Source organism: Dermacentor albipictus, chromosome 2 (genome assembly GCF_038994185.2).
Source record: "Dermacentor albipictus isolate Rhodes 1998 colony chromosome 2, USDA_Dalb.pri_finalv2, whole genome shotgun sequence".
Taxonomy (NCBI): Eukaryota; Metazoa; Arthropoda; class Arachnida; order Ixodida; family Ixodidae; genus Dermacentor; species Dermacentor albipictus.
This window is the reverse complement of record NC_091822.1, coordinates 128887076-128907233: the sequence shown is the minus strand read 5'-3', so window position 1 is coordinate 128907233 and position 20158 is coordinate 128887076. Positions and strand designations below refer to the sequence as shown.

Genomic DNA, 20158 nt, shown 5'->3' with positions numbered 1-20158 from the left:
GTTAGATATGGCGCCGTTTCCTGAGGCTACTTCGAGTTCCCCAAACCACTTCGAATAGCAGCACAGCTAATTGAGCAATGCAGAAGCAGGGGTGCCACATTCCCGAGGCAGGACACTTGCAAACCAGTTCGTACGCCGCCGGGATTAGAAGGGGCCCTTGGACAATGGAGCCCAATCGTCACCCCTCTTCACCTTTGAAGAAGACATTTCCTACCGCTGCGGGGCCGTAGCACCGGGAGCAGGTGGGCCTTCGGACAATGGAGCATGAGCTCCTCCTTTGAAGAAGCGCATTGCCAGTCTGCGAGGCAAGACCGCTGAGAGCTGCCGGGTGTGACAACGCGATACGGGCGCCAACCATTGGCTGAAAATGGCGTCATCTGAGCGGACTCTCCCATTGGCCAAACATGACGCGACTTCCAGTCCTCGAAGGGTTTAAAAGAAGCATTCCAGAGAGACCAAGGCATTCCCTGATTCCCTGATCCACCTCTCTCGAACTTCTTGCCGCAGGCCGCAGCGTCCGAGTTGCTGCCGGCCCGTAATGACTGTACGACTGTTCATCGACGTCTCACCTCCTTGTAAATAATGTAAAATAAACCCTCCCAAGTTTGGTTTCCATCCCGAAGTCCGTCCCTCAACCCCTACACCACTAGGGCAGGGCACGGACTCCAAGCACGCGTGGCGTTCTCTGAGCAATAGCGCTGGAGAGGATGACCCACTAAAGCGTCCCTTTTCTTAGCTACGTAATAAATAATCTGGCTCGTTCGATTAAGACGTTGCGTGCACTTAGCGCATTTATTTGTCTAATTACTACTTCAAGCCATTTCTATATTTACGACATTGTGGGAAGAGTATTTCCTATAAAAGTGCTTAATTTTCGCATCTTTCTAACTCCCAAGGAACTTCGAGCTTGTTTTATAGCGAAGCTTATAGCCTCGATGGTCGGGATTCTTCGCTGCAGGACCTCACGGAAAAATAAAACCTTTAGCGATCAAAATAGGAACCTTCAGCGATTGAAGCGAAAATTGGGTACATTCTTTGGTATCATGCATGCAGAATACAGCACAGAATTTGTTTCCATAAAGAACAAGCACAAAACAAGCATCGAAACCACGTCATTGGTAATAAAGTGCTCCTGATAACAATGGAAAACTCGTAGCGCAGATAACTGTTGCACAAGCTGCCGCTGCGAGGGTTGCTTGCGACGTGGGGAGTGACGTCGTCACTAGCCTTTTATATATAAAAGAGCAGCTAGCAACTGATTTTGCTGTTGCAGCACCAGTATGGGTAGGCAGCGGATTGTTAGGCCTCTCAAGGAGCGGCGCGAATACGAAGAGCGGCAAAGAGAAAAGAAAAGGATACTGCCAGCTACGGCGTACAGCCAGAATTACCATTTCTACCACTACTCGATAGCTATAAAGCATTGTCTTTGAAAATAAAATTTGGTTCATTTCGGTGTAAGCGCCAATCGACCCTTGACCTCCGGGATGCGAGTGCGAGATCAGCACGGTTCCCCGATGCCACGGCGGCTGCGCGGCGCTGGCTCACTAAAAGTGTGCCCAGAGCGCATGTTCATGAGCGCGTTCATGAGTGCAATAATGCGTGCAGTCAGTGCGGTCACAACGTGCCGAGGTGTACAAAAACTATAATACAAAATACGGCACATTTTAAAGTTGGCTATTCTGTAATATATTCCGCAGCAGCACAGTAAGCGGCGAGTTGGAATACCGTAGACGTAGTGACACCTGAAGCCTTGCACTTGATTATGACACGTCGTAGTGGAATAACAAAGGCGCCCGTTAAACTTCTCAAGCCCAAATTGCCCATATAACCACGGATTCGGTTAGCGAATTGAAGTATGCAAGTATTTTTGTCGATGTAAATGCGATGTATCATCACTGCAGACTCCGGCATCGCGGCTGTTTGATATCTATCATGGAGATGAAAGATTCGCGGATCTTTCGAAATGCCTTTATATGGATGCCTCCATTTTGTAAAGAAATAAGCACTGACGTGATTCTTTGTTGATAATTTTGTAGGAAGCGCTGGAAGTGAAATGCTTCAAATTCGTAAAACATCTGAAGTAATATACTCGTAGCATCTTTTAATTTATTTTTCTCTGCTCAATTACACCTCCACTTTCCGATAGTTTCTACGACTGCCATATTTCCAACTTCAAAAACAATTTGAAGCTCGTTTTTGGCAGCGAAAATGAGCAGCGCTGGAATACTTGAGGAAGGTTGGTGTTCCACAGGTACAAAAAGATTACTCCAGACTTTTTTATTCTCTTTTACAGCGTCTGCCACGTAGGTACGACAAATGTATTTGTGGCAGTGGTACGAAAATCGGTGAACATTCATGACATGTTGTTACGTTTACGACGCATAGGTTAATGTGTTCCTTTTATTGTTTTCTTGGGAGATGGCAGTCGCAGTATGTCAGAATATTTCTATGGAAGCCCGCAAGGTGGAGGAATAAACATCAAAGGGCAACTTTGTCATTCATTCGCCCAACTATAGCCTGAAGCTACAAAGGAAACCTGTACTGGCTTCTCGGAAAGAAAACTTCGCAGTTGAAGAAAGTTGAAGAAAGTTGAAGAAATAGTCCGGGTATCGAGACCGGCACGAACATCTTTCCCCAGCGGTCGCTTCACAATCGGAGCTAACCGGGAGGCCAGCAGATTGCAGCGCGAGACCGATTCATCAACAGCTCGAAGCAAAGACACACTGAATGTGGCCGATACCTGTGAGGCCCGCTTGCTCGCGCTCATTAAGTAGCTGCTTACGACGTGGCGAAGGAGAAAGCAAGCAATTTTACTGCGAAGCTACCCTCCGGCGGTGGTCGATGTCCGTCCGCCTACGCGTCGCGTCGCCACCAAAAAATTTTCGTCTCCAGTTTCTCGCGAATCCTCTGCAGCTCTCAATCTAAAGTAGATATGATGGAAAAAATATACTACCGCAAAGACGACTCTATCATTACGGCAAGTTTCATTTACTTGTCTTGATTGGTTAGTTCACAGTGTAGTCGTAAACTTTACAGAATTCCCGTCTATTGTCAATACATGGGCGTCTACGGAGGGAGTATGGTTACAGAAAACGGCTGTACGTCTTGTTTTCTCAAACCTATCTCGAAACAAATTATACTGAAATTGGCCTACTCTATCTACTACTCTATCATTAAGCCGAATAGAATTTACATATCATAATTAAGTAGTTCACAGTGAAGTTGTAAATATTTTGGAATTCCCGTATGTCTTGCGGCTGTACTTCCACACTTCAATAGTTCATAAGAGAATAAGAATGAATCACTCCACAGTCAAAATATGGATTCGTTGTCTATGTCCTTCACTAATAATAATAATAATAATAATAATAATAATACAGTGAAACCTTGTTAGGATAAAGTAGGCAAAATCGGCAATTTCCTTCGTTGTGTTGAACTTTCGCTGTATTGAAATTCAACGTTTTATGCAAATAAGTATAGTCGCCGGACGATTTTTCTTGCACAGAAAGGGGCCGTAGAATTTGTCGAAATATCAGGCAATCACAAAATCAAATTTTAATGCGAAAACAATTCATTTTGATGAATTTGGGAGCCGGCGACGAATGATGTGGTTTCATGCCACGTCGACGATATCCACATCGGCGGCACGAATTAAGCGAAGCCAGCCACGCTTTCGCGTGCACTGCGCCCCCGCCGCTGATAGCGTCGCCCGCACTGAGACAACACTATGATGAAAAGCGCCGGAAGCAGCAAGCGATGGCTTCGTGTGCCTCTCACTCCAATGGGTCGCCGAGACGAGATTACGCAACCTCCAATTGTAAACGCGCGGTAAGATAGCTTACATTATGCCACACCGTCTCGGCACGCCCACTCTTTGCACACGCGGCAGATTTAAAGTAGGGTGCGTGGATGGCTATGCGCTCAGCCGCGCTTACAACCATACGCAGCCACGGCCGACATACGCGCCAGAAATGGCGACGCGTGCCAACCTACCTCCCACCTCCCGCCCCTCGCGCGCGTTTGATCTCGTTAGCGCGAGCTCATTGCCCTCCCCCATCCTTCCTCTGCTCGCGCGGGAAGGCCACACTCGTGCTTGAAGCTACCACCTTTCTTTTTCCCCCTCGCACGCTTTCGCTCGCAACTAAAGCACAAAGGGCGCAGGGCGCGATACGATGTTGTCGCACTTGGGCTTTTACAGAACATGATGCGGCTCCACATCGGCGGTCGCTCTTGTCACGCCGCGCGCGATTTGGGACTGCGTATGCAAACAGCCGCTTATAATTCACTCATTTGACCATCTGTATCCACGGAAGTTCGCATTTATTGTGTCGGCATTCCCTTGTAGCGGAAGCAAAATTTCGTTATATTGAAATCGCGTACAAACACACTTCGTTAATTTAAGGATCTAAATAGACTGTGTTCTATGGGCAGGAGGTTTTGAAAAGTGAGATGCTTCGTTATATTGAGAATTACGTTATATTGTAGTTCGTTATATCGAGGTTTAACTGTATATATATACACCCATAAAGGGAAAATCCGACATCCGCCCGTTCCTAGCAATTCTTACAAAGGAAACCCATACGGGTTCCTCGAAAGAAAATCCTCGCAGTTGAAGAAAAATTTGTCCTTGTCCGAGACTCAAATCCGGGGCCACCGCCTTTTCTGGGCAGACGCTCTACCATCTGAGCTAACAAGGCGGCTACCAGAGGGCAGGGTGAAGTCGAATTTGTTAGTGTTCCAGTATATGCTGCATATACAGGAACACTAGAAGCAAGGTGTTTTGCACGCTACCCCAGATCCTCGTGGCGGCGTCTAATGTTCTTCGTCGCCGCAATGGTGGCATCGTTGTCGTCTTGGGTACGGACAGACATCGGAGTGATGGCCAATCTGGCGACAGTTAAAGCAGGCTTCAATCCGTTCGCGGATTGGATGCACATTAAATACTGAGACCAAAAAGCGGACGTGCTTGGGTAATGTTTTCCGGCAAAGGTCATCACAATATGGCGAGAAGATGCCATCCTTCTTTCTCCAGCAATTTCAAATCCTGGATTTCATGTGCATATTTCCTTGAATATGTCGGCGTCAGTCACGTCCGAGTAAGCGTAATAGATAACGCCTTTCACTCAACTTTCTGAAGCCGGTGCGTATGTAAAACCGGCACATTCCTGTTGCTCAATTTTAAGGCATTTGATGTTATAATAAGCTTCAGCTCTTACCCTGGAAGGGATGCTGATTAGCGCAGTGTTGCTGGTAGGGTGTACTCCGACTTGATCTTGCACCGATACATCGAGGTTAGCTTTAGCGGCGGCACACAATGTACGCAGAATTTGGCTGGGCCGTAAGATTGCAGGTTGATCGCGCACTGTGGGCGAATGATGATTTTGTAATCTTCGGCCGGGAACTTCGGTAGGGGTCTTCTCTTCGGTAACGACGGCGGGCGAGCGCTATATCTCGGCGCGCTGCTTGGCGTTTCACTTGGCGTCCCTTTATTCTCTTTGGCGGCTGGCTGCGTCTCGGCGTCAGTCTTGCGCCGGGCATATCGCCGCTGCGTGTCGAGAGTTGTCCAACTGCCGTCGTTCAGTGCTTCTTCAGTGATGGTTTCCCCATCCACGACGATTTCCATGCTGCAGAATTTTCGGATCACCAGGGTAATGCAGTCGTGTCGGGGTGGAGTCCCGACCACGCCGGCGCCGACAGGCTTCTCGATGAGGAGAGCAAGAAGTGAACGCCCATTCGGGTGAAAAACACTGGTAATAAGGCGAAAAGTCCACTTACCGACCAAAACCTGGTATCAACGTTGTCCTCTCGTCTTTAGGCTTCCGTTGGTAACAAAAGCCACTTGGAAAACCTCAAACATCTGGCCGAAGACATTTTAGAAAGCGGGAGCCGATGTTCACAAGACTGTCCTACTCGGCTTCTTCCCTGCGCGGGCAACTTCCTTAGTGCCTTTATTGCCTAAGCTACCACAGTGCCCCAATTGTCACTTACATAAAAATTTGTTATAACCCTTGTCAACCACAAAACCGTAATGTACTCGAATCTCCGACCCAGGTTGCTCATGCAGGCCGTGATTCTCGGCCGACAAAAGAAATTACAGCGCTACAGTAGAACCGAAGAATATAGCCCAGTGATTGGGTGGGCTGGTTGAGTAACATAATAAACTGTGCTGCGTTGGGCGACAAGTTTGAACCTTGTAGATGGCGTTGTGCAAGAGGTGTCCTGTAGTTATTGCAAGCCCTTTTCGACAGAATAACCTAGCGGAGCTCGTCAGGCAGTTGAATCAAACAAGTTTAATGACAGAAAAGCAACTTAGGCTATCCTGCGCCACCTAAAAGTAGCTTATTAGGGTTAGAAGCTCAAATTGCTCTAACAAAATGTAGTGTTATCTTGAGCGACGTACTAAAGCTAAAGGCATCAGAAGTTTTTCACTTTGTGTTTTCATTATGTACGCATCTTCACATTTCTACAAGCCGATAACAGCGTCGGGCTAATGTTTGCCGGAGTTATTGCGCCGCGCGGCACTCCATTTTATATCTTTAACATTGCACAGGCAATAAGGTACAACCACCAAGTAAATAATTTAAATAGAATACTGTTCGTGATGTAACTAAATACACTCTCGGGAGCAGAACGGCATAAGTTTGAGGCCACCAGTGTGACACAAGTGACCTGTCAACAAAACTATTTTAGGTCGTATGCAAAAGTGATCGACCCCTGACATTCGTTTAGGTTTTATTTCGTCCTGAGCAAGCCATGTAGCCTATTTAGATAATTTTCCCGCATTTATTGCGCTTACAATAAGGAATTTATCATATCACAACTGCTGTCTGCACATACCGGAAAAAGTTATACAACAGCGCTTTCGACTTGCGATGCCTGTGATCACGGGATTTCACGACATAAACTACCTTATGCAGATAAGGGCAGGAATAATAGATTCTAAGCCTATTTGCTAGGGTAGGCCTGAGTGCTAAGCAGAGCGGTGCACCGCACTGAAAGACAAGACCACTAGGACGAACGTTCAGCTATAATTTGATGATTTCGGTAGAGAATACATGAACGCATGGACGCACGTGGATAGTTCTTCGGGAGTGAAAAGCATTAGAGAAACATCAAAACCTTGAACACAAAAAAAAACTTGTTAACGAAGTCGCAAACGTACATACATGAACAGTTGAAAATACACAAGCCTACATTTCCCTGTGCAGTAAGCCTTAAGACGATATCCAGGGAGAGCGTCTACGAAACTAACAGAAGCAAGATATTCTCAAGGAAGTTAAAGGACATGCACCCCACAAACAGAAAGATGGGAAGCTGCTACTGTCTAAAGGTACGTCCAAAGTACCCAACTGATCGATCAAGTGTAACGACAGATCCTTAAGGAGAAACTCTTCCGTAAACATCCCACGGAGCTTCAAACTACCGTCAGAGTACATTATGCAATAAAGGTGAGGCATGCAAACAGGACAAGAGAGAAGTGTACAACACGAACGCCGACTCTCAACTGAAGGGAGGACTGAGGCGAAAAAAAAGAAATAAGATACAAAACTCACCTGCGCAAGCTCTGGAATGGTATCACCACGTGTCAGTCGGGTACATGTGCCGGTACATGTGGCGGTCTTGTGTCCTGTCTGCACGCCTCACCTTTTCTGCATAATGAATCCTTACCAACTAGCTCAGCTTTCCGTCATTCTAAGCTTCAAAGTACATCGTTTAAAACGAGTACAGAGCTGTCCATCATACACGCATACATTGCTGCCTTCAAATGTGCTAGGTAATATCCTACGTAGACAATATAGCGAGATGACAGCAAGTGGTTCGTACTCAATACGAATCGACAGCCACAATTATTAGACCGTCGGGTTTTGAATTTGGGCCTGTTTACACCGCTGTTTTTACAGGGGCTTTCTATCACGTGTTAAAACAGTGCAGTAAACTTACCTAAACGCATGACCCGATGGGTCTGCATGTCGAGCACGTCCACAGAACGCACTGCTTTCTGTCATGTTGCGCTTGTAAGATGTCAGACGCCAGGGAGACTGCCTTCGAGAGGAGAAATAAAAAAATATATAAACAAAACGTGTAGTGATCAGGTACCGAACCCGACCATGGTACTCTATCATGGGAATAAGAGATCCTAACGCGATGCCAAGAACGGTCAACTTGCGCTCCTTTCTCTATTCGAGTCTTGGCACGCGCTTTTCTGGCGTCAACGTTCCTTGTTTTTGTGTTCTCAGTGGAGATCGCTTGAGTGAGTGCAGATTTTCGAGCTCGTACTTCGGCAACAAGCGCCACATCGGCTTCCATGGCATTGATTGGAGGTTTTCATCAAAAAAAAAATACATTCCATTTGGTGAATCTCCGCATGATGCCGTGACATTGCGGGCTTCAGCAAAGGATACAATTACGCTCCGTTGCCGATCCGTTTGTGTGAATGGGGGAAATGCGTCAACGTTGCATTTATTGTTCAGATATGTAGCAATTGCGAACATGCCGAATTCGAAATTGTATCATAGTGCAGACTTGTGATGTGCCGACTTCTGACACCAGCAGGGTCTGCACACCCTGTTGGTGCTGTGTTCGTTTGTTCAAGAAAAGTTTGAACGCGCTGCAATCACGACGCTCATGCAGGCATGTTACGTGGCATTTTTTTTTATTTCGCCGGCATCTGCAATAAGCGGGAAACCAGTAATACCTAATAGATAGACGGTTAGAAACTGTTTAATCGAACGCTTTGCTAAACGCTCTACACCTTTCTAACTAGAATTTTTTGCCTAACTTTGTTGCTTCAGAAGTTGATTGATTAATCTTGACTAATTATGCACAATAATACGCAGAATAAAAAAACTTACTACATGCAATATTCAGTAACATGCATGTGGTCGCGTCGTCTTCGAGTGCATCGGCAAATTTTTTTAACTCTGGCTAATGTTAGCTTGGACACCCTGTATACCACAGCGGCGTAGTAAGTGGCGAGTTTGGATCCCGGAGATGTAGAGACGTCTGAAGCCTTGAACATGATTACGACACATCGATGGAATAACAAAAGTGCTCGTAAAACTTCCCTATATCACACCTTCCATGTAAACATGAATTAGGTTTTCATTTGATTCGCTATGATTCGGCCGTATATAGAATATGCTTGTATCATGCTTTTTTGGCGCAAGTTAGAACACACACAAAAGGAAGACACACAAAGACAACGCGGGTGGCTTTTGTGTGTGTTCCAACTGGCGGCAAAAATAGCAAGCCCCAGCTAGGCCAACAAGCAGTTCTGTTGCTTGTATCGTGTGGCATCCTCACCTGACAGGTCTTACTAATACGCTCGAAATGGTACAGAACAAGGCCGTGAGATTTCTCACGTCATCATATTCACGTTTTATAAGCTTTCATCACTAAAAGCCGAACTTAATCTAGCTACGCTTGTTATGGGCAGGCAACATACACATCTATCGTTTTTTTACTCACTTTACCATAGCAACACAACGTTAACCCAATCGCACATATTTCCAGCCCCTCATACTTCAACTCGTCTCGATCATGCGCACAAAACAACGCCCATTTTTGCCCGGGCAAAGAAGTACCAAAAGTCGCCTTTTGCATTGTATATAAGCGAATGAAGCTCTCAGCCATCCAACATCGCCGAGATATCAGATCCTTCAATATTTCACTCAGCGCTTCTGGGCCATTCACAAAAGGAAAAACATTGCTAACCCGTATCTGCCTTGACTGTCTTCTTTTTATATAGTCTTTGTGCGCTACATGTATGCAGTGTTCTTTAAAATGTATGTATGATAATTGTTTTATTGGCTATTTAAGAAAGTGTTCTATAATTATCTTCAATGTATTTGGTTTATTTTTCTTTTTGACTATGCTATTCTGGCCACCTTGGTTCAAATCAACTTGCTGTTTCTTTTTTCTTGTTTTGTTGTTAGTATTCTTGTCTTCAATTTGTATTGCTTATAAATGATAATTATGTACTCACCTGAAATCTCCCATATATAATGCCCATTAGGGCCTTTGGGGTATTGAAATAAATAAAATAAATAAATAAATTTGAATTATGCAAGTATGAATGTCGATGTAAATGCAAACGCCTCATCACTGCAGGCTCCGGCATAGCAACTGTTTGATGTCTGTCGCAGTGATTAAGAAAAACTCGCAGCTCGCAGTGCTTGCCGAATACGTTTATGGCCGCCTCTGTCTTGTAAAGAAATAAGCGCTAATGTTATTTTTGATGGTAGCCTTGCACACCATGGCCTATAAGCGAAATGCTTGAAATTCGCAAAACCTGCGAAATAATATAATCGACGCAACATCTTTGCAAATTGTTTTTCTCTGCGCAATAACCCATCCACGTTTCCACCATTTCCCCTGACTGCCATATTGCAAACTTCAAAGACAATTTGGAGTGCTCTTTTGGCAGCGAAAGTCAGTAGCGCTCATGTCTGTGGGTTATGACATTAATATGCGAAGAAGATGTTCTACGGGGCCAGAAAGGTTACTTCACCTTCTTTTTGTCCCATTAACAGCGTCTACCTCGTAATAACTGCAACTGTCCCCGTGGTAGCGCTATAAAAATCACGAAACTTTCATGGCGTTTTTTGTTGTTGTTGATACGTTTTACGAAGCACAGGCATACATGTTCCTTTCATAGTATTTTTAAGAAACACCAGAGAGAGTATGGCAAATTAGTTCTGCGGGAGGCCGCAAGGTGGAGGAATAATCACGAAAGGGAAAATTTGGCATTCGCCCAACTATAGCACGAAGTTAGAAGGGAAACCTGTACGTGTTTCTCAGAGAGAAAACTTCGCAGTTGAAGAAGAATTCGTCCTGATCCGGGGATAGAACGGGGCACCAGCGCTTTTCCGGGCTGGTCACTCTACCCTAGGAGCTAACCAGGAGGCCAGCATATCGTAGCGCGAGACCAAATTAATCGACACGTCGAAGCAAAGGGGCACGGAATATGGCTAATACCTGTTCGGCCCGCTTGCTCCCAATCTTAACGTAGCTGCTGACGACATCGAAGGAGAAAGCAATCAAGTTTTAATGTTCTTTTTTAGTTTTTTTACACGAGCTCTTACTTTCTCTGCTTTATGTAGTGCAATAATATTTGGCTCACATGTTCACGGAAGCCTTGCCTACAGATCGGCAATGCTTTTTTATTATGTTCAAAAAGTGTTGCAAGGCCCATTCAAAAAGCTCTGCTGCGCCATTTGTAACACATGTATCTGTTAGGAATGAAAGGGCATTCGTAAAAGCAATGTTTATTCTCACTGGACCCAGTAAGTTTCTTCACGTCGAATAAGATTAGGTTAATGTCTTATTTTCATGTTTGGTTCCTAAGCATGCAGTCACCAGTTAGCGAAACCTTATGGATTCTACTTTCTTAGCGCAATGGTATAAGTAATAACGCTCCACTCTCCGCAATCGAATTGAAACATACTCTTCTTCGTGTGCTGCGTGAACAACTTCGTCAGCGCATTTATTGCTCTAGGTACCACAGTGCCTCAATAGTCACTGAAATAAAATATGTTGTAGTTCCTGTCAACCATCAATCCGTAGTGAACACCAATCACCGACACTGGTCGCTCATAGAGGGCGGAATGGTGGGGGGGCGCCGACAAAACAGATTGTAGCGCCACAGTTGAACCGAAGCATATAGCCCAGCGATTGGGATGCTTGTTGAGCAACATAATAGGCTGCGATGCATTGGGCAACAAGTTCGAACATTGTCGATGTCGTTGAGTAAAAGGTCCTGCACTTATTACAAGTCTTTCTCGGCGGAATAACCTAGTGGACCTCATCAGACAGTTGAATCAATCAGATTTAATGACACCACAGCAAGTTAGACTGTGCTGCGCCACCCACAAGAAGCCGATCAGAGTCAGCACCTCAAGTTTGTATAACAAAATGCAGTGAATTCTTGAGTCACGCACAGAAGTTTGCCGGAGTTATTCTTGCCGCACGGCTACTACACTACATTTTTAACGTTGCACGACAATAGCTTACAGCCACCAAGAAAGTCATTTACATAGAATACTGTTCGTGGTGTAACTAAAAGCAATCTGGCACGCACATTGGTGTCGTTTCGAGGTCACTAGTGTGAGAAAAGTGACATTTCAACTAAGCTATTATTCCATAAAGAAGCAGTCGTCTGCGAAAGAAATTGACCCCCGACATTCGTTTAAATTTTATTTTTGGCTGAGCAGGCGAAGCAGCATATCCAAGTACTCTTCCCACAGTACTTGCGCTCACAGTAAGGAATTTAACATATCACAATTGTTCGCTGCACACACCACGCAATATTATGCAGCAGCGCTTTCGACTTGCGAGGACTGTGACCATTGGATTTCACAACATGCACCGCATTATACAGGCGAGGAAATGAATAACCGTTTCTAAAGTTTATTTTCAAAGGCGCATTTGGGTGTTAAGCTTCAGCGACGCACCGCAGCGAAATACAGGGCCGAAAATAAATAGGACGAACGCTCAACTATATGTTGCAGATTTCAGAAGAGAATGCAGGAATGCATGGACACACGTGCACCATTCTTTAGGAGTGTGAACCATTAGTAGGGACAACGAAACCTCGAACATAATACAAACTTGCGAACGAAGTCGCAGACGTGCACACATGAACACTTGAAAATACACAGGCCTACATTTCACTGCGCAACAAGTTTTTAGACGGGAACCACGGAGAGAACAGCTACGAAACTCACGGAGGCAATCCATTGTCAAGAAAATTAAAGGGCACGCACTTAAAGACCCAATATACCTGAAAGCTGCAAGTAAAGGGTCTAAAGGTACGTGCAATGTATCTAGTTGATCAAGTGTAACGGCAGATCCTTGAGGAGAAACTTCCTCAAACGTCCCACAGAGCTTCAAACATCCTTCAGAGTACAATGTTTACAATTGGCATAGAGCTGTCCATGATATGCGCATACCTTGCCATCACCACGTGTGCTAAGTGAAATCCTACGCAAACAAGATGGCGAGATGACAGTAAGCAGTGCGTTCTCAATACGAATCCACAGCCACCATTATTAGACCCTCGGGTTTTGCACTTCGGCGCGTTTACTCAGCTGTTTTTACATGGGCCCTTGTGTAAAAAAAGTGCAATAAGGTTGCCTAGCCACATGACTTCTTTTAAAGTACGCTTATAGAACACACTTTACCTCACTATTTCTTGGCGATGGAAGCGCCGATTCTTAACAAAAGAAGTCCTACTAAATCAATTGTGTGTAAATAGTACCATAACGGTACCATTACTATCTGTGGCTCGTAAACTGACTAGCTTTGTTAGTCGCATACACCACCTATTGTGAGTAGTAAATGCAACTACCAGCGCCATTACTAACTACCCCAAAGAGATTCTTAGTCAACATTGTGACAAGCAGTTACTGGTTTTTGGTTACTAACTGATGCAACCCTTTAATAATAGTAAACATTAGCTCTTACCACCTGAAGTTACTTACTAAGCTTATATTTATATTTTTCAAAGAATGGCTTTTACACCGAAGAGCCGTTAATACCGCACTACTTGCCGATTGTGACATGACGTGTATTGTCGGTAACAACAAACTGTAATCATCATGCAATGTTTGGGGATAACAGCACTAGTGCAATCAGTATAACTGAAGCTTTAGTTGGTGTTCGCGACGCACGGCCTTCTATGGAGACAATCTGCAAGTACAGCGCACAACAAAACTGGACATGCTTTCAGCAGGAATCGTCTCGCTCAACATAAGCGTGTGATCCTCCAACAGCAAAGACTCGGTCGACCGAAACCAGATTCTATAACGTACATTTAGCAACGAACTAAACTCGCCCCGCACAAAATACTGATCAAAGCATACTTGATAGCAGCTGCAAACGGCATGGTGTGGTTCCACTCTGTCTCATTCCTGCGTACCTGTGTTGCCCCGCTCCTCGTTTACGAGCAAGCGTGTACTTGCGGTCCAGGCCATCGTCCATCGCGCATCGACGGTTCTCTGTGCTTTACAGTTCTGGATGAAATCTTCATTGCGCTGCTCAATCACAGGCACCATTGGCGTAGCCGGGGGGGGGGGCAAAGCGGGGGGGGGGGCGTTCAGCCCCCTCCTGAAATTTTTGACGAAACACACCCCCCCCTCCCCTTACCACAAAATAAAAAGAGCGACATGGATGAAAGTTAAAGCTTGAATGTGAAAGCAAAGCGAGTGCTAGTGGCGGTCCGAAGGGGAGGAAGGGGTTGTCATGTCTCCCTACGCAGAAATTTTTCCTGTTTCCCCGCAACCGCTGTCGTGTTTATAGTAGTAGCGTTTCCTTGCCCTCTCCTGTCACCTTTCCTCTATTCCCTCCCCTTGCATTGGTTCTAGCCATTCTCTGCCTCCTCACCCCCCCTCTCTACCACTCTATCTAGCTCCCCTCTTGGGTATAGAGAAAGGTAAGCGTTGCAGTTTCTGCAGTGGTTTTGCGGTGGGTCATGGATAATTACAACTGTCAAGAGGCTAATGTGGCGATCGACGCGGTGCGAAGGTCCAAACGAATTTCTCGCGTGTTCTTTCCTCTCTGCCACGCTCCTTCCATGCATATACACACTCTGAACCATCCCTGACATGGGCAAACTTTCAAAAAAAAAAGATTTGCTTAAAAGAACGCTGATTTTCGCACGGCAAATATATCAAGGACACTGGTGCTGGGCCAGGGAAGCTAAAGAACCGCCACAACTAACACGCGCGTTTGCAGGTAGGAGAATGACCTCAATGTCCACGCACACAGTTAAACAAACCGATGAATGTTGAGGAGTGTAACAGTCATTAACGCAGAAGAATGTTAAGAATGGGAGTGCCGTGATGGGCCTATGGAGGGGCGGACGCGAATAAAACGTGTCAAGAACAAAGTTGGTGGATAATTTTGAACATAGGGTGAGCGTCTTGTCACTGTCCCATCGCTCAACACCAGACAGCCTTGGCCAGTCGCCTAGATGAGGCTCACCTACCACGTGGTAACACGTGCTGCATGCTGCGGGGAGCCCATCCTCACTAAACGTCTCGGCAATTTCGAGAATAGACGGGTGTCAGCAGACACGACGCTTTGAAATCTCTCTGAGCTACTGGCCCTTATTTTACTGCGAGCAACGGATGCCATAATTTTGACAAAGGATTCTAAACAGGAAGCAGCCCTGCTTCGGACTGTCTGCCTCATAAGTTCCCGAGTGTGATGAAATGATGACAATATGCGTCGCGTTGTGACTACAATACCATGATCACAAGTTAATTCCAAACAGCTTTTCAATTAAGACGGATGGCAGGTCACCAAAAGTGAGTGAAACATGCATCATATATGATACCATCGAAGTTATAGCGCAAGGCTTCGTTCCTTTATTGTAAAATCTAGGATGATACACCATGCCCACAACGCCGAAAGCGTGACTGAGTGCTAGGAAATTTGCAAGATAGTGCCCGCCCTCTCCCGTACGTAGCTGTGGCCGGTGCCACTCACTAGAAGGTCTGGCTGGAATACAACGGCGAACTCCACTGTTACCTGCGCTGCGACTAGTCTGGCCTGCAAACGAGAAGAAACACGATAGTGCGCGGTCTGGTTTTTGTATGGCCCCATTTTTAGCGGAGTTCGTTTTTCGAAGTCATGTACCAGCTAGGTCATCGACATATAGAATATGAAAGCGCTAATTTGCAAACGACTTTTTTTAATACCGTTATTTTGTATATAGCATAAGGATGATAGCATATTTCGACGTGTGTGTGTGAGAGAGAGAGAGAGAGAGAGACGCAAATGAGGAAAAGGCAGGGAGGTTAACCAGAGTTAAGGCCTCCCGTTTGCTACCCTGCCCTAGAGGAAGTCGATGCAAAATGTGCATGCATCCTCGTTGTAAAGGCATTCTGTCCGCAAGGTGTTTTTCTTTGCGTGGTGTAAAACCTCCCTGTATATATTGCCACGACAAACTTGGTGACATTCAAGTTGCGCGCCCTTTGCACTGGGCACTGTGCACGCCGTACAGTGGCGTTGTTCAGCAACAACAGGCAGCGATATTCGTGGCACCGGCAGCCAGTTGGACCCGGCTCGCATGCGCCACGCGCACGAGGTATCACGCGAGGAGAAGAGGAAGACGGTTCGAGCCCAGCTTGAGAACGCGACTGCCGCGGATTTCTGCACGACCTCAGTGACTTTTACTAGTGGGCACAAGTTCGCCTTTAATAAATATCCTTGTTTTACTAACATCGTTACATTTCTGGTGGAGGTGCGGGGTATGAGTCGAAGCCCCACGAACGAAAGTCAGCGTAGCCCCGACAACCCGCGAGTCCATCCCGTGGAACTGACACCTGTACACCAGCGCACCAGCCGCCGTCTTCGAGGTGACTCACCCGAATTCGGCCCTCTTCTCTTCTTGCCAAGAGAAACTCCCACAACGGGCGCCGCCACAATGACTACCCAGGTAACACCGGCACAGCTAGTCGTAAGCCAACCTCGCAAGCCGCCAACATTCCATGGTGACTCGTTCGAAGACGTGGAAGATTGGTTGGAACTGTTCGAGAGAGTGGCGAGCTTTAATGAATGGAATGAAAGACAGAAGCTCCGTAACGTATATTTCGCGTTGGAAGACTTCGCAAAAACGTGGCATGAAAACCACGAACCCTCTTTGACCTCTTGGGAGGAATTTCGACGACAACTGCTAGCAACGTACGCCAGCACGGATCGTAAAGAAAAGGCGGAAATCGCACTTCAAGCCAGGAACCAGCTCACAAACGAGAACGTGGCGATGTACATCGAGGACATGTCCCGCCTGTTCAAGCGTGCTGATCCCACCATGAGTGAAGATAAGAAGCTGCGCCATCTCATGCGTGGAGTAAAGCAGGAACTCTTCGCAGTTCTAGTCCGTAACCCACCGCGCACGGTCGCCGAGTTCAGATGTGAAGCAACGACCATCGAAAAGACGCTGGAACAGCGGGCTCGGCAATACAACCGTGAGGCAAGCTGCGCACCTGTCCATGTCTTCCCTGGAGGCCTGCCAAACGACCTGGAAGCCCTGCGGGAGCTTGTCCGGTCAGTGATCAGGGAAGAGCTCAACAAGTTGCAGATACCTCAGGCTCCAGCTGCGCGATCTATCGTCGACGTTGTCCGGGACGAACTCAGGAACGTCATACGGGATCCAGAGCGTGAGCCACAGCCGACGCGGCGCGCCCCAACGTACGCCGACGTACTCAGGCAACCCGCGGTACACAGTAGTGGAGCAGTTGCGACGACCGTTCCCTACCCGTCGACAGTACGCAGTGCACTCGTCTACTGGAACCACCGGCTGCCTATCAGCCTTTAGCACGTAGTGCACCTCGTTTTGCGGAACAAAAGCCCCGCAAAAGTGACGTCTGGCGTGACCACGAGCGCAGGCCTCTGTGTTTCCATTGCGGAGAAGCGGGTCACCTGTATAGGTTCTGCCCGTACCGTCAAGTTGGGTTAAGGGGTTTTCCCTTAAGCGCACCATGCCCCCGAAACGGTGAACGGCCAGCGGAGATCGAAGAATACTTGTCGACGCGCCAAAGCCCCGTTACTCCTCGCCAACATCAACCACGGGCACCGTCGCCCATGCGCTACCGATCGCCTAGCCCACGCGCGTCTCCAAGATTGCCTAGGCGTCGTTCACCAAGTCCACACCAGGAAAACTGAAGCAAGCGACCTGTGGAGGTGAGGCCGCTGATAACCAGTTTCGAACATCCTCCAACGCGATTCCAGTGCGGTGACGAGATAATTCCAGTCTACAGGTGCAGGAACGAAACGATTACGTCAGATTTGCGGTTGATAATAGACGGATGCGAGCTGAATGCCGTAGTCGACACCGGCGCTGATTATTCAGTAGTAAGCTTCAAGATGGCGAAGCACCTTAAAAAAGTTGTGACGTGCATATTTTACGTGCAAAATTTTACGTGCATATTTTCAGTGTTAGTCTGAATTTACATTTTGCCATCACATATTTGGGCGATAACAAAACAAACTTGTATATATATATATACATATATATATATATATGTATATATATATATATATATATATATATATATATATATATATATATATATATATATATATATATATATATATATATATGTACCCGGTTTTTTTCTGTTGCCTTGGCTAATTCTATGTTTCCCTGCTAATTTCGAAATTTGTATCCAATAATCATATAGAGAGAGTCCCGATACGGTCTTGTGACCTTGGGACCATCTTCTGCATATCCTTCCTGTTGTAATCATGCTTTGAAAAAACAAATAAATGATTGATTTCGTCTGATTTGGAAATCAGAAATAAAACATGAGTGATGATTAAGTCGAACAGACTTTTGATGCGTTGTTCTATTCCACTGCCATACCTGACATTTTTATTTTCATGTATCTTTCTAGGATTGCAGTTCTGGCAATCGCACCTGCCCACCAGGTTGCCAATGCAGTCGTTACACACCCGTCGGAAGAAATGTCGAAAAATGGTTGTGTGGTCCACGTAAGGTTACCAGGTTGATATAGACTGCCATGTATGCTTCGTAGCACGTGATGAAAACGAGATTCGGGCATCATCTTTAAACTACAATTAGTTATAAAAAGCAAGGGTGCTGATCCAGTGTACGTGTTGGAGTCCGCGGAAAGCGAACTTTGAGGAAAAGGGAGAAATAAATGCTTTACCACTCAGGGTGATGCGTACAATTCGTTTTACTTCCATCGCGTGCAATGGTTCTGCTTATACACAGTGAAGGTAACGGCTAACATTTACCTTTTGTCCCATCGGCATATACATTTGGATATATTTAGGAGTTCTCTACGTCTTCTGTCACTGTTGGATTTGCCCATTCCGGAGTGGTACATGCCAATTCTGTAGTATTAGCACAGAATGAGCACACACCTAGTGATACACAGCGAAGTGTTAATTCATAAAAGGCAAAGTAAAGAATAGAAGTCTCTGAGCGTAATGAGCAATTCGATTAGAAGGTCAATGTGCTTTATAGAAGCTGATGGGCCGATGGTATCGGGTCGTATTGATAGCAGAAATTTAATTTTAATGCTAACAATTCTCCCAGTAAAGTCACCTATTTGTGAACGAGCCTATCTGGCCACATTTTCATGCGCCGATCCCAGTGGCAGTGGCGGCTATCTTGCCGGTTTAATCAGCCGGTCACGGTAGTAGTGAGGTCTAAGTCAAGGTGGCACAGGCCAACTGTGTATGTGCCGTTGAGTGACATGGTAAGTGCACTGGGTTCCGAATCAAGAAATTTGCCATTACTGGGTAAGCTGGGTTGGCTAAGTCCTCAGAAGTGAGCTGCATGCCCGGGCTTCACTATTTCGAACTTTTCCTGTTGTTTCTATTTTTCGACAAAATACAGAGGGCATCCATAAGAGGGTCTCGTTGAAAGCGGATCCTGGTAGCTGAAATTACAAGAATAGGTGCCCTCACATCGGAAGCTACGAAGAAATAACTCATTCTTAGCACCCCCCTTATGATTGTACCGTTGTCACCCCGATGTCACTTAGGTGAAGCTTAGCATTATGTGCCTTGCTGACAAATTCGTCCTTCTTTGTGCGGGAACAGAATCTAGCCACGATGTTTTTCTTGTCTTGCACTTTTGTAGGGATCTGATGAGAGACATCGATGCCAGCAGCCATTACCGGGCACCCAATTTTAGTGTCAATGGTTTGCATGACTGCGATGCAGTCCTCCCCTTTGGTGCAGGGGACGCCCCAGGCCTCAACATTGTTCATTCTAGAGTATTGTTCCATCTCAGCCACCCTTTCAGACAGTGCTTTGTTATCTGAGATGAGCTTTTTGTTGTCTGCTGTAAGCTTGAGTTTTTCATCCCGCATTTTTTCAACGATGTTATTTAAGACACCGATACATGCTTCCAGGCTTTCAACCTGCTTTTTTTAGTTCAACAGCATCAAGCCCAGTGGACTGCAACTTTAACAGAAATTTACCGAGAATGTCGGCAGCAAATTAGGTGCATTCAGTTTCCAGTTTAGTCTAAATTGCTTCAATCCTCTTGGCAAGCTCTGACTTTGTCGGCATTTTGTTTTCGCAACAAAGCACTAACCAAACAGCTTCACACACAAGAGCACAAAAGGAAAAAAAGTTACTGTGGCAGCAGCGACAGCGAACAGGTCACACACAAAAATCA

General features: G+C 46.0%; 1 protein-coding gene and 1 long non-coding RNA gene across 2 annotated transcripts in view; one reads left to right on the top strand and one right to left on the bottom strand.

Moving 5' to 3' along the window:
• LOC135897375 (uncharacterized) overlaps nt 1-20158 on the bottom strand; it is a 72123-nt gene that overhangs the window by 51789 nt on the left and 176 nt on the right. The window contains exon 2 of the long non-coding RNA XR_010563030.1: nt 7942-8043. This is a non-coding gene — a long non-coding RNA (uncharacterized lncRNA). The remainder of the gene's footprint in view (nt 1-7941; nt 8044-20158) is intronic.
• Nucleotides 16154-18681, top strand: LOC135897401 (uncharacterized). The gene is made up of 2 exons (XM_065426016.1): nt 16154-17685; nt 18399-18681. Exon 1 carries the CDS (start codon nt 16256-16258, stop codon nt 17318-17320), a length of 1065 nt encoding a protein of 354 aa, XP_065282088.1. The 5' UTR covers nt 16154-16255; the 3' UTR covers nt 17321-17685; nt 18399-18681.